This window comes from Canis lupus, chromosome 22 (assembly GCF_048164855.1).
Source record: "Canis lupus baileyi chromosome 22, mCanLup2.hap1, whole genome shotgun sequence".
Taxonomy (NCBI): Eukaryota; Metazoa; Chordata; class Mammalia; order Carnivora; family Canidae; genus Canis; species Canis lupus.
Genome location: NC_132859.1, coordinates 23028084 through 23043245, shown reverse-complemented (window position 1 = coordinate 23043245; position 15162 = coordinate 23028084). Strand labels below are relative to the sequence as shown.

Here is a 15162-nt window from a genome sequence, read left to right as displayed (position 1 = left end):
CAGAAAAATAATTTATTTTGGATATCTTGATATCTAAAGTCAAGGTGGCTGAACTGAGCAACTGTCTTATTGCCAGAACATTCTTCACTAGCCCTCCTGAATGCTAATCTCATAGTCTTACTGAAACTTGGATAAATGTCTGATGGTGGAGTTGCTTACAGATAATCGAGATGATCCCCAAGGACAATTTTAGTGTGGGTAAGGTGCAGCAGTCTGCTGTTGTGTTATTATTTAGTAACAGTGACCTTTACCTTTGAGGAATAGTTCTATGAATTGTACCACATGTACAGATTACTGTGACCAAAGTCAAGATACAGAACAGTTCCATCTCCCATTAAAGCTGCTGCCCCTTTTTAATCACACCCTCCCGAACCCCTAAACTCTTGCAACCAAGGATCAGTTATCAGTCACTACAGTTTTGCCATTTTCAGAATGTCATATAAATGGAATCATGTAGCATGTATTCTCTAGAGGCTGGCTTCTTTCCCTCAGCATAATGCTTTTGAGTGTCACCAAATTGTTCTGTGTACCGTCTATTTTTTTTTTTTAATCACTGAGTAGTATTCCACTGTAAGGATGTATCAGTTTGTTTATCCATTCACCTGCTGAAGGATATTTGGGTTGTTTCTAGTTTTTGGTGATTATTAACAGAGCTTCTGTAATCATGTGCATACACGTTTTTGTATGACTATACTTTTCATTTTTTAAAGCAGATGCAGGGAACAGAATTATTAGATCATCTGGTAAATGCTTATAAGAAACTGTCAAACAATTTTCCAGACCAATTGTACCATTTTGCATTCCCACCAGCAGTGTATAATGGTTTTAACTGCTCTCCAAAACATCAGCACTCAGTACTGTATTTTTTAAAAATATATTGGTCTTTTTAACAGTGTGCAGAGCAATTTCATGTTACTTTAAATTTGCATTTCCCTATGACTGATGATGTTGATCACCTCTTGATGTGCTTATTTGCCATCTATATATTCTCTTTGGTGATACATCTGTTCATGTCATTTCCCCAGTTTTTAAATTAGGTTGTTTTCTTACTGCTGTTTGGAAATTTCTTTATTAAGGATACAAATCAACAGTCACAGGGGCAATTTGCAAATATCTTCTCCTAGTCTGTAGCATTTTCATTCTCTTAATAGTGTGACTTTCAAAGAACAAATGTGATTAAATTTAATGATGTCCAATTTGCCAATTTCTTCTCTTATGGTTGTGCTTTTGGTGCATATCTTAAGAACATTTTGCCGGGCAGCCCTGGTGGCTCCACGGTTTAGCGCCACCTTCCGCCCAGGGTGTGATCCTGGAGACCTGGGATCGAGTCCCGCGTTAGGCTCCCTGCGTGGAGCCTGCTTCTCTCTCAGCCTGTGTCTCTGCCTCTCTGTCTCTCATGAATAAATAAAAACAAATAAAAAGAACATTTTGCCTAATCCCAAGTCACAAAGATTTATCCTTATTTTTTTTTCTTAAAAATTTTATAGTTTTACCTCTTACATTTAGATCTATGATTTATTTGGAGTTAAATTTTGTGTGAGGTGTGAGGTTAAGGACAAGGTGCATTTTTTTGCCTATGAATGTCCAACTGTTCCAATAGCATTTACTATAAAGATTAACTTTTTCTCCATTGAACTGCCTTTGTACCTATATAAAATATCATTTAACCTATATTTTTATAGATCTATTTCTGGACTCTGTTCTGTTCCAAAGATCTATGTGTATCTCTCTCTGCTAATACCACATAGTATTTAGATGAGGTAGTGATTTGATTCCTTCAACTTTCTTCCTGCTCCAGCTTTTTGTTATTTTACTTTCTTTGCATTTCATATAATTTTTAGGGCCAGACTGCCTATATATCTACAAAAATGTCCTGCCAGGATTCATACTGGAAATTCTTTAAATCTGTAGGATTAATTTGAGGAGAGCCGACATCTTTACTGTTGGTCTAACAGTCCGTGAACACAGTATTTCTGTTTATTTAGGTTTCCTTTTATTTCTTTTACCAATTTTATAATTTTTAGCATTTGGATGCTACACATTTTGTTAGATCTGTGCCTTTTTAAAAGCCTATTGTAAACAGCATTTTAAGAATTTCAGTTTCCATTTGTTCATTGCTAGTGTATAAACAATAAATTAATTTTATGTGTTGATCTTATATCCCAAGACTTTGCTAAGTTCCATTAGTTCTGGGAAAATTGTTTTGTTTGGTAGATTCCTAAGGATTTTCTATCAATCATTTTGTCTGTGAATACAGATAGTTTTACCTCCTTTCCCCCCCAAACTATATGTACTTTTTTTCTTGACTCACTGCATTGGCTAGGACTTCCTCTATGATGAAAAATAGGAGTGGTTAGAGTAAACATCCTTGCTTTGTTCCCAGTCTTGGGGGAAAAACACTTAGTCTTTCATCATTAAGCATGATGTTAACTGTAAAATTTTTTAGATGCTCTGCATTGGGTTGAATAAATTCCTTTCTATTCCTAGTTTGCTGAGTTTTTATTATGAATACTTGTTAATTTTGTCAAGCGCTTTTCTGGATCAGTTGACATGATTGTGTGCTTTTTCTTTTTCAGGCTACTATGGCAGATTATAAAAATTACTTTTCTAAGTAATTTTTGAATATAAATCAGCTTTGCATTCCTGGGATAAACCTTACTTGGCTGTGATATAATATTCTTTTTATATATTGCTGGACCTTATCTCCTAGTAGGTTTTTGCATCTATATTGGTCTAGTTCTTATCTGGTTTTGGATTAGGGCAATTCTGTCCTCATAAAATAAGTTGACAAGTGTTTCCTCCATTTCTAATTTGTGGAAGAAGTTGCATAGAATTGGTGTTATTTCTTCTTTAACTATTTAGTATCATTTATCAGTGATACCATCTAGGCCTGATCATTTCTTATTTCAGGAGCTTTAAAAGTATGAATTCAACTTCTTTAACAGTTGTAGAATACTCTGATTATCTATTTCACCTTCAGTGAGTTTTGGTAGTTTATGACTCTTAAGGAATTAGTCCATTTTATCTAAGTTGTTAAATTTATATGCTCTGCACACTTGCCAGAATGTGTAGGTTTCAAGGCCCAGACCTGGACTTAAGGAACCTCCACTTCAGCTCAGCTCCAAGCTCCATTCCCCAATTCAGCTTTTCCCAGAGAGTTCTGCATTGTATTTATAGGTACCTACATAGATTAATAATGTTGTCACTTCCAGTGACTTCTACTTCCAGAAAGATGAAGTAGATGCACTTTTCCCTATTTTCTTATTGAATATAACTAAAAACCTGGGATTTTCTATAAAACAAACACTGGTAAATAGAAGGAGGCAGACTGGCTAAGCTAAAAGAATAATACGGTAGTGAGTTCCCTGGGTTTTCTTTTTGCCTAATACATCCTAGACTTGGAGCTGAAAAAGTCAGCAAATTGAAAATGCCCATGAGCACCGACAAAATTTTTTTTAAAATACCCCCAACAAAAATCTACTCTACCTGAAGGTTTGGATAGGGGCAGCCTAGCAAAACAGAAAACTTTTTTTTTTTTTTCAAAAAAAGATTTCATTTATTTATTTGAGATAGAGAGAGGGAGAGAGAACACATAAGCAGTGGAGAGGAACAGAGGAGAGGGAGAAGAAGACTCCCTGCTGAGCAAGTGTGAAGTGGGGCTCTATCCCAGGACCCTGAGATCATGACCTGAGCTGAAAGCAGAGGCTTAACTGACTGAGCCACCCAGGTGCCCCCAAACAGAAAACATTTAAAAGTCACCAATCACAAGGAAAGAGACCGAGAGAGGAAGAAAGAAGCAGACAAGAACAACCAGAAAAGAATTAGCAAAATGGCAATAAGAACATATCTAGCAGTTGAACATCTGCCTTCGGCTCAGGGCCTGATCCCAGGATTGGGGATGGGGCCCTGCATCAGGCTTCCTGCATGGAGCCTACTTCTCCCTCTGCCTGTGTCTCTGCCTCTCTCTGTGTATCTCATGAATAAATAAATCTTTAAAAAAAAAAAAGAGAGAACATATTTATCAGTAACTACTTTAAATGTAAAAGGTCTAAATGCTCTAGTCAATCACATCATAGAGTGATAAAATGGATTAAAAAACAAAACAAAAAAAGACTCATCTATATGTTGCCTACAAGAGACTCACTTTAGACCTAAAGACATATAGAGACTGAAAGTGAAATGATGGAAAAAGATATCCTTTGCAGATGGAAGTGGAAAAAAAAAAAAAAGCTGTGTAGTAATATTTAGACAAAACAGACTTTAAAACAAAAACAGTTGGGGCACCTGCCAGGCTCAGTCATTAGAGCATGTGACTCTCTCAGGGTTGTGAGTTCAAGCCGTAGGTTGGGTATGGAAACGACTTAAAAACAACAACAAACCACAACAAGAGACAAAAAAGGGGATTATATAATGATAAAGGGATGAACTGAACAAAAGGATATAACAAATGTAAATGTCTATGTACCCAACATTGCAGCACCTAAATACAAAGAGCAAATATTAACAGAGAGAAATTGACAATAACCTAATAATAGTAGGGGATTTTAGCACTCCACTTAGATTAATGGATAGATCATCCAGGCAGAAAGTCAACAAGGAAACAGTGTCTTTGAATGACACATTAGATTAAATGGACTTAGCATAATAGGGAATATTCCATTCAAAAACAACAGAATACACATTCTTTTCAAGTGGACATAGAAAGTTCTCCAGGATAGATCACATTAGGCCACAAAATAAGTCCCAACAAACTTAGGAAAATTTAAATCCTGTGAAGGAGTTTTTCGAACCACAATGATATGAAACTAGAAATCAATTAAAAGGAAGAAAAATGGAAAAAGGCCAAACATGTGGAGGCTAAACAACCAATGAATTAACAAAGATATCAAAGAAGAAATTTAAAAATACATGGAGACAAATGAAAATGAAAACACAATAATCCAAAATCTATGGAGTGCAGCAAAAGCAGTTCTAAGAGGAAAATTTATAGTAATATAGATCTAGAAACAAGAAAAATCTCAAACAATCTAATCTTACACCTAAAGTAACTAGGAAAAGAACAAATAAAGCCCTAAGTTAGTGGAAATTAGGAGATAATAAAGATCAGAGCAGAAATAAACAAAATTAATAAACCATTAGCTAGACTCATCAAGAAAAAACCAGAGAAGACCCAAATAAAATTAGAAATGAAAGAAAAGGGCAGCCCAGGTGGCTCAATGGTTTGGCGCTGCTTTCAGCCCAGGGCATGATCCCAGAGTCCCGGGATCGAGTCCCACGTCGGGCTCCCTGTATGGAGCCTGCTTCTCCCTCTGCCTGTGTCTCTGCCTCTCTCTCTCTGCTTCTCATGAATAAATAAATAAATAAAATCTTAAAAAAAAAAAAAAGAAATGAAAGAGAAGGGACAGTTGACACCACAGAAATACAAAGAATGAGAAGAGACTACCATGAACAATTATATGCCAACAAAATGGACATCCTATAAGAAATAAATAAATCTCTAGAAACATACAATCTTTCAAAAATTAATGAGGAAGAATGACTACTGGTAATGAAATGATTCAATAATAATAATAAAAAATTCTCAACAAACAAGAATCCCGGTCTAGATGGCTTCACAATTCTAACAAACATTTAAAGAATAGTTAATACCTATTCTCTTCAAACTATTCCAAAGAATAAAAGAAGAAGGAAAGCTTCCAAGTTCTTCCTACAAAGCAGCATTATGCTGAAACCAAAACCAGATGGACACTACAAAACAAAACTATGGGCCAATATCCCTGATGAATATAGATGCAAAAATCCTCAACACTACATTCAATGATACAATAAAGGATCATTAACCACAATCAAGTGGGATTTATTTGGGCGATTCCAGGATGGTTCAGTCAGTATCTGCAAATCAATCAATGGGTATACCATAGTAACAAAATGAAGGATAAAAATCATATGATCATCTCAATAGATGCAGAAAGAGCATTTGACACAATTCAACCTCTCTTCATGATAAAAACTCTCAACAATGTGAGTATAGTGGGAACATACATCAATATAATAAAGGCCATATATGACACTCTACAGCTATCATACTCAATGGTGAAAAACAGAGCTTTTCCCCTAAGATCACAAATAAGACAAGGCTATTCACTCTAACTACTTTTATTCAACTAGTGAGTTTACACCCATTCTTCTCAAACTATTCCAAAAAATATAAGAGGAAGGAAAACTTCCAAATTCATTTGATAAGGCAGTACCATCCTGATACCAAAACCATAAAGACACTACAAAAAAAGAGAACTATAAGCCACTATCTCCGATGAATATAGATGTAAAAACCCTCAACAAAATAGCAAACAGAATCCAACATTACATTAAAAAATCATTCACCATAATTAAGTGGTATTTATTTCCAGGATTCAAAGATGATTCAATATTCACAAATCAATGTGATACATCATATCAATGACAAAGGATAGAAACCATATGATCATTTCAACAGATGCAGAAAAAGCAATTGACAAAGTACATATGTTCATGATTAAAACCCTTTGCAAGGTAATCTCATCAAAGAAACTGAAGTCTCAGCAAAGATAGGAAGAAAAACCAATTAGATATTTTATAGCTGAAAAATGTAATAATTTAAATAAAAACCTCAGTGGATGGGCTCAATAGCAGAACAGTGGGGACAGAGGAACAAATCAGTGAACTGGAAGATAGGACAATAGAAATTGTCCAGTCTGAACTACAGAGAAAATAGAATAAAAATTATTTTTAAAAGAACATCATCCTAGGGACCTGTGAACCAAAACAAAACATCTAACATTCATGTCATCAAAGTTCAAGAAGAAAAAGAGGAAAGACTGAAAAAATAAGTGGTGAAACTTTCCAAATGTAGCAAGAGACAAAACCTACAGATTTAAGAGGCTGAGTGAATGCAAAGCAGGATAAACCAAGGAAATTCATAGCAAGACACATCACAATTAAACTTCAAAAAAATAACACAATTATAACTGCAGCCAGAAGAATGACACCTTACCTATACGGGTATGTTTATATGCCAGAAGAGAGTGGCAGGATATTTTTCAAGTACTAAAAGAAAAGAAGGGTCAACACAGGATCCTATACCCAATGAGGATATCCCTCAGGAATAAAGGAGAAATCAAGATGTTCTCAGATAAAGAAAAACAAAAAAATTGTCACTTGTAGACTCCTAAAGAATGGCTAAAGGAATTTCCCTAAACAGAAGAGGTAAAAGAGGAAATCAGGAAGAAAGAATGAACGTGGTAAGAAAATATATAGTTAAATACAATTGGTTTTCCTTTGCTTCTTGAATTTCCTTTATAAATTTTTTGAAGATTTTATTTATTTGAGAGACGGAGATTGAGAAAGAGAAGTAGAGTGAGGGGCAGAGAGAGAAGACGACTCCCCACTGAGCAGGGAGCCCAATGTGGGGCTTGATCTCAGGATCATGACCTGAGTCAAAGGCAGATGCTTAACTAGATGGACCTGAGCCACCCAGGTGCCCCTGCTTCTTGAATTTTCTAAATTATGCTTAAGAGTTGAAGCAAATATTTTAATACTGTGATGTCATTCTAAATTTATGTGAAACAAATATTTAAGACAATTATAAATGAAGGAAATTAAAGGGATTTCAAGGGCAGCCCCAGTGGCGCAGCAGTTTAGCACTGCCTGCAGCCCAGGGCGTGATCCTGGAGACCCTGGATGGAGTCCCATGTCGGGCTCTCTGCATGGAGCCTGCTTCTCCCTCTGCCTGTGTCTCTGCCTCTCCCTCTCTCTCTGTGTCTCTATGAATAAATAAATAATAAAATCTTTAAGAAAAAAAGGGATTTCAATTAAGGGAGGTAAAGTTTCTATACTTCACTCAAAAAGGTAAAATAAGGACACCAGCAGACTGATAAAATACATGCATATATACAAATATGTATATATTCATATAATGTAATACCTAGACCAACTACTAAAAGAGCTATACAGAAGGGTACACTCAAACATTATAGATAAAGCAAAATGGAATTCGAAAAATGTTAAAGGAATGCAGGAATAAAAATAATGAAAAACAGAGAACACAAAACAAAACATTAAATGACACACTTAAGCCATAATGTGAATTACTACAAAGACTGTTAGAGCGGATTAAAGAACAAGACCCACCTAAGTGCCAATTAGAAAACAATTCATTTTCTTTTCTTTTTTTAAAAGATTTTATTTATTTATCCATGAGAGACACAGAGAGAGGCAGAGAGAGAGGCAGAGAGAGACACAGGCAGAGGGAGAAGCAGGCTCCATGCAGGGAGCCTGACATGGGACTCGATCTTGGGTCTCCAGGATCACGCCCTGGGCTGAAAGTGGTGCTAAACCGCTGAGCCACCAGGCTGCCCAAAATTCACTTCAAATATAATGACATAAGCAAGCTAAAAACAAAAAAAATTATGTAGTATGTAAACATTAATTAAATGAAAGCTGGAACAGCTAGCTATATTACTATCAGATGAAGCAAACTTCTGAACAAAGAAAATTACCAAAGACAGATAGGGTCGTTATACAATGATAAAAGGGTAAATCCATCAAGAAGTAGCAGCTAAAAAAAAAAAAAAAACCTAAAAAAAAAAAAAAAAAAAAGAAACTAGCAACTATCCTAAATGTGTATGCATCAAACAATGGAGCTGCTGAATACGTAAAACAAAAACTGATAGAAATGAAAGGAGCAGTAAACAAATCCACAATCCTGATTGGAGACTTCAACACCTCTCTCTCAACTACTGATACAATTAGAAGATCAATAAGAATATAGAGGAATTCAACACCATCAAGCAACAGGATCTAATAGACATTTATAGAACATTCCACCCAACAACAGAATTCACACTCTTTTCAAGTGTCCTCAAACATATAGAAAGATAGACCATAACCTGAGCCATAAAACAAATCTCAAAAAATTAGTAAGAAATGAAATAATACAGAGTTTGTTCTGTAACTGCAATAAGATCAAACTAGAAATTAAAAACAGAGTAACAGGAAAAACTCCAAACACTTGGAAACTAAGTAACACACTTCTTAAACAATTCTTGTGTTAAAGAGTCTCAAAGGAAACTGAAAAATACACTGAGCTGAATTAACACGAAAACACAATATACCACATTTTGTGGAACATAGGTAAAGTAGTACTGAGAAGGAAAATTATAGCACTAAAAAACACACATGAGAAAAGAGGAAAAGTCTCAAGTCAGTAATCCATGCTACCACCTCAAGAAACAAAATAAATCCAAATGAGCAAAATAAATACAAAGAAAGCAAAAGGAAGTATATAATAAAGAGCAGGAATCAATAAAATTGAAAAAAAATAGAGAAAAATCAATGAAACAAATATCTTGTTAATATTAAGCCCTAATATAACAATCATGTTATAGTTTTGTATATTAATAATTAATATATTTTCTATTCTTTGATAAGATCAGTAAGAACAGCAGAGCTGTAGCAAGACTGACAAGAAAAAGTAGGCACAAGTTACCAAAGTCAGTGAAATAGGGGATATATCACTACAGACCCTGCAAACATCAATAGGATAAGAGGAGAATATTGTGAACATCTCTAAACAATAAACTTAACAGCTTAGATAAAATGGATCACTTCCTCAAAAAATACAAAAAAAAAAACAAAAACCATGACTCATCCAATATAAAACAGATAAACTGAATAACCCTGAAACTAATAAGGAAATTAATCTTTAAAAAACTACCTCTCTAGCCCCAAATCTCCAGGCCCAAAAGGTTTCATTAGAGACTACCAAATGCTTCAAGAATAATTAACACCAATCTAGACAATTTCTCCCAGAAAGTAAAAGAAATGGGAATACCTCCAACATCGTTTTGTAAAGATACTATCCTAATATCAAAACCAGATAAAGACAGTACGAAAAAACAAAAACTATTGACCAATATCCTTCATGAATCCATATGCGAAAATCCTTAACAAAACTTAGCAAGTAGAGTTCAATGATATATAACAAAGAATTATACACTATGAAAAAGTAGGGTTTATTTCAAGGATGCAAAGTTGGTTGAGTATTTGAAAATCAATGTACTCTACCATATTAACAAGGTTAAAGAAGAAAATCACATGGTCATATAAATCCATGCAGAAAAGTCATTTTAGGGACCCCTGGGTGGCTCAGGGGTTGAGCATCTGCCTTTGGCCCAGGGCGTGATCCTAGGATCCGGGATGGAGTCCCACCTACATTGGGCTCCTTGCATTGACCCTCCTTCTCCCTCTGCCTATGTCTCTGCCTCTCTCTCTGTGTATCTCTCATGAATAAATAAATAAAATCTTTAAAAATACATACATACATACATACAAGCAAACCACAATGAGATATCACTACTCCTATACTCCTATCGGAGGGCTAAAATAAAAAAAAAAAGTGACAATACCACATGCTGGTGGGGATGTGGAGAAACTAGATCATTTATACACAGCTGATGAAAGTGAAAATTTAGCCATTTTGGAAAAGAGTTTGGTGGTTTCTTTAAAAACTGAACATACTACTCCTATATGACCCAGCATTCTTACGCATTAATCTCAGAGAAATAAAGGCGTATGTTCACATAAAAACCTGTACATGAATGTTTATAGCAGCTCTATCTGTAACAGTCACAGACAGGAATCACCCAGATATCCCTCATCAGGTAAACAGTTAAACTGTGATAATCCATACCAAGGAATACTGCCCAGCAATAAAAAAAATGAACCAACTATTCGCACATATAATCTGGATGAATCTCCAGAGAATTATGCTAAGTGAAAAAATGCCAACACCAAAAGCTTATATGCTGTATGATTCCATTCTTGAGATGACAAAATTACAAAAATGAAGAACAGATTAAAGGTTGCCAGGGGTTAATGAGGAGATGACAAGAATGAGGAGGTGGGTGTGCTCATGAAAGAACAAGATGAGGGATCCTTGTGGTGATGGAAATGTCCTATATCTGGAGTCTATCAATGACAATATCCTGGTTCTGATTTTATACTGTAGTTTGGCAAGATGTTACCATGGAGAAACATAGGAAAGAATGTAAGGGATCTCATTATTTTTTACATCTGCATGTGAATCTACAGTGATTTCAAAATAAAGATTTTATTTTTATTTTTTAAAGATTTTATTTATTTATTCATGAGAGACACACACACACACAGAGAGAGAGAGAGAGAGGCAGAGACACAGGTAGAGGGAGAAGCAGGCTCCATGCAGGGAGCTCCCTGCGGGACTTGATCCTGGGACTCCAGGATCATGCCCTGAGCCAAAGGCAGATGCTTAACCACTGAGGCACCCAGGCCTCCCCAAAATATTTTAATTAAAAAAAATTGGTACTTGCTTCTTAGTTGTCTTCATGAGTTTTCTCTACTGGTTAGAACTTGGAAGAAAAGTGGGGAGGTGAATGGAGAATATAGAGACCAACCCTTATCATAAATCCCACAGGCAAGCAAACATTCAGAACTCAGCAGTGAAACTCAGAGGACAATAACAGATGCTCCTGGTTGGCCACAATGGGTTCTTTCTTGGTGGTGTTGTTGTTCCCATCCCTAGTTAGAGAACTGGTGTTTACAGCGGAGAATAGTATTTAAGTTTGACCAACAGCCAATCACAGTGCTATTACTGGAGCCACATGAACCTTCCACAGTTATTTTTATGCTTATGTGTGCTATAGTACATTTCTTGAGCAGTGGATATTTGATCAGTTTCTCTATAACAGCGATGTTCAATATAACTGCTGATAACCACATGTGGCTACTGAGCATTTGAAATATGCCTAGTCTGAACTGAGATGTGTCCTAAGTGTGCAATGACACTCAATTTAGAAAAATCAGTCGTTTTTTAAAAAGATCATAAAATACCTTTAAAATATTTTTATATTGATTTCATGTTGAGATGATAACATTTTGAATATACTGGGTTAAATAAAATAGATTATAAAAATCAATTTCATCTATTTCTTTTACTTTTTAAAAAATGTAACTACTGGGCAGCCCAGGTGGCTCAGCGGTTTAGCACCACCTTCAGCCCAGGATGTGATCCTGGACACCCAGGATCAAGTCCCACATCAGGTTCCCTGCGTGGAGCCTACTTATCCCTCTGCCTGTGTCTTTGCCTCTCTCTGTGTGTCTCTCATGAATAAATAAATAAAATCTTAAAAAAAAAAAAAGTTGTTAATTTAGAGCCTTGTTTCAACCTCAAAAGTCATCCAATAGAAATGTTTGTTGTAAGCTACAAATGTAATTTAAAATTTTCTAGTAGTTACTTTTTTTTTTAAGCTTTATTTATTTATTCATGAGAGACACAGAGAGAAGCAGAGACACAGGCAGAGGGAGAAGCAGGCTCCCTGTGGGGAGCCCAAAGTGGGACTTGATCCCAGAACTCCGGGTTCACGCCCTGAGCCAAAGGCAGATGCTCACTTGCTGAGCCACCCAGGCATGCCCTGAATTAACAACTTCAAACAAGCCCCAGCAGTATCTTTTTGATGACTGTAAAGCTGAGTGATTATAACTTCATGATCAGATTACAAGTACATTTATTTCTTAGCTTTCGAGTAAAGAAAAGTGTTCTCAGCTGGGTCTCTACAGACCCTGGATTTGCTGAAAAGCATTCAGTTAATAGAAACTGAGTGCTCCAAGGAGTTGCCAGATTATTTTGGGAGAGAATTTTTTGCTATAGTGCCTGGAATAATTGAGAAGGCAGCTGGAAAGAGTCTCCAAATTCAGGGAAATGGAATGTTACTTACACAAACTGAGAAAAAAAAAATCTGGCTCGGATTTTTGTTTATGACATGCCTCCACATCTCTTTTGCCTCTGCCAGGTCATTTTCTTTGTGCCAAATGCAAGAAGTTTCCAGTGAAGGGAGGCATATTTTTGAAAAGCTCAGGCTTGTTCTGCTTTATACATTAACTTACAAAAAGCATGAGGGAAATTTCCCTCTAGTATAGTGTTGAAAACATCTCTCATGAAACTTGAGGAAAGTGCTTTTATGTGTTCAAGATGTCTGTGCATCAACCTCTCATGTCCTCCCTTCATCCTGCTCCAGGGTTGGGGGGCAATCCTGAGAGAAAAGTATAGGAAGTGAAATTGATGTCATGAGCAACTCTTCAGCTCCTACTCAGAGCAGCATGGAGTTGTATTCAGAGTCCCCAAAGTTCACACCTTCTTACTTCCTCCCACAGTGTCCATCCAACAGCTGAACTCCTTGCCCTCACCATATACTAAAAGGGTTCCTCAACAAGTTATTCCTAGGTGTGTGCCAAAAACAGGCTGTATTTTTTCATAGAAAGTGTTACAACTAAAGCACAGATATGCTGAATAATATTTCACAAAAAGCAAACATAGCCTATAGGAAATTTAAGGTAAAAAAAATACACTGCGAGGGAGGCCTGGGTGGCTCAGCGGCTGAGCACCTGCCTTTGGCTCAGGGCGTGATCCCATGGTGCCAGGATCGAGTCCCACATTGGGTTCCCTGCATGGAGCCTGCTTCTCCCTCTGCCTGTGTCTCTGCCTCTCTCTCTGTGTGTCTCTCATGAATAAATAAATAAAATCTTTAAATAAAATACACTGCTAAATTTTAAAAGATGCTCACAAATGTACTTTACAAGGGGACCAATATACTAAAAGATTATGTCCAGCAAACACAAATAATTTTACCAACCCAAGTTTGACCTAATACTAAAATGTTAGCAATCCTAAGTAATGAATACTTAAAACAAATTTTCTTGCCTTCTTACAAGTTAGAAAGGCTTTTGGGAGATGATTTGAATATCCCACTTATAAAGTTTTCCAAGGAAGTCAGAATGACAGCTTCTTTTCCCTCTTGATAGTCTCTAATTTTGATTATATTGCCCTCATGTAACTATATTGTTGATTGTGCTTTGTAAACATCAGACTCAGCAGTATATAATTTATAGATGGGAATTCAAAAAATCAGGAACATCTCATCAAATACTGGTTCCATTTGTACTTGCCTTTCTCCAGTGACAGGAAACTTACTTCCTATAGAAGCAGTCCATTCCATTTTTAGATCTCTCTCCTTTCACTGAGTCTTAGGTTATTTTCCTGTATTTCCTCACTTACTAATTCCCTTCAGAAAGTCAAAGAATAAGGCAAATCCCTCTTCTTTATACCAGCTCTCTCCTCAGAGTGCTAATGTACCTGGTTCTCTAGATAACAAGAGTCTGAGAAAGTTGAAGGAATTGTCCATACTCTTTGCGCTGTGTTGAAGCACTTTAGGAAGTAGTTAATCTTTCACAAAGTTAAAGGTCTCTCATCAGACTATATTTAAGTACAGACAAATATACTTTGTACTTAAAAAAAAATCATCTTATTTATTTAGAGGAAATCTCTTTATGACAAGTAATGCTGTTTTGTTTCTGGATCAGTGAGTGACAAGTAATGCTGTTTTGTTTCTGGATCAGTGAGTGCATTGGGCTAGAATAAATTCAAGTAACTAATCATCCTTACATGTGAAAACAGTTTCTTCTTAAAGGCCACCCTTTGTGTTGCTCGATCACACATAATCTGCAAAGCCCGTTCTGCCAGACCTACTGTTCTCATACAGTGGTGGATCCTGCCAGGCCCAAGGCGGCCTTGGGCAATTTCAAATCCCCTACCTTCACCTGTAAGAAAGAAGGGAGAATGTGAAAGTGGCCACAGCCCACCTATTCTGTTATTTACACAAATCTTGAGAAAATGATGAACGGCCCTCTCAATGAGAATGGCATTCTGGTAGGGGGAAAAAAAAAAAGCTCTATAATAATGTGCATTATTTATGGAAATTTTGATCTCTATGTTTTTAAACCACCATTGTTAAACATTTCAATCCAATTTAAGAACTGTCTCTTGAGTACCAACTATGCATATGCTATTTCATAAGGTTTCAGTGGTAGATAAGACACAGTCTCTCTACTGGGAGTTCAGAATCCAGAAGAGGGACAAGGATGCTAGGAATAAGGGATATGGTGCAGAACAAGAAAGGCAAAGGAGAGAGAGAATGTACCCTGAGGGCCTGGCAGGCAGCAGGGGTTTATGAGTAGATTGGGTGAAGAACACAAAATCTTTCTGAAAGAAGTGTCACTTGCAGTGTTCACTGAAGTTTAGGGTAGGATTCC

The 15162-nt window shown here is 36.3% G+C and overlaps 1 protein-coding gene across 2 annotated transcripts in view; it reads right to left on the bottom strand.

The window, feature by feature from the left end:
- The window catches only part of ACAD11 (acyl-CoA dehydrogenase family member 11), a 110447-nt gene that overhangs the window by 5775 nt on the left and 89510 nt on the right, over positions 1 to 15162 (bottom strand). For both annotated transcript variants that reach the window (XM_072792758.1, XM_072792757.1), the window contains exon 17: positions 14516 to 14670. In XM_072792758.1, the coding sequence (XP_072648859.1) occupies positions 14516 to 14670 (155 nt within the window). The remainder of the gene's footprint in view (positions 1 to 14515; positions 14671 to 15162) is intronic.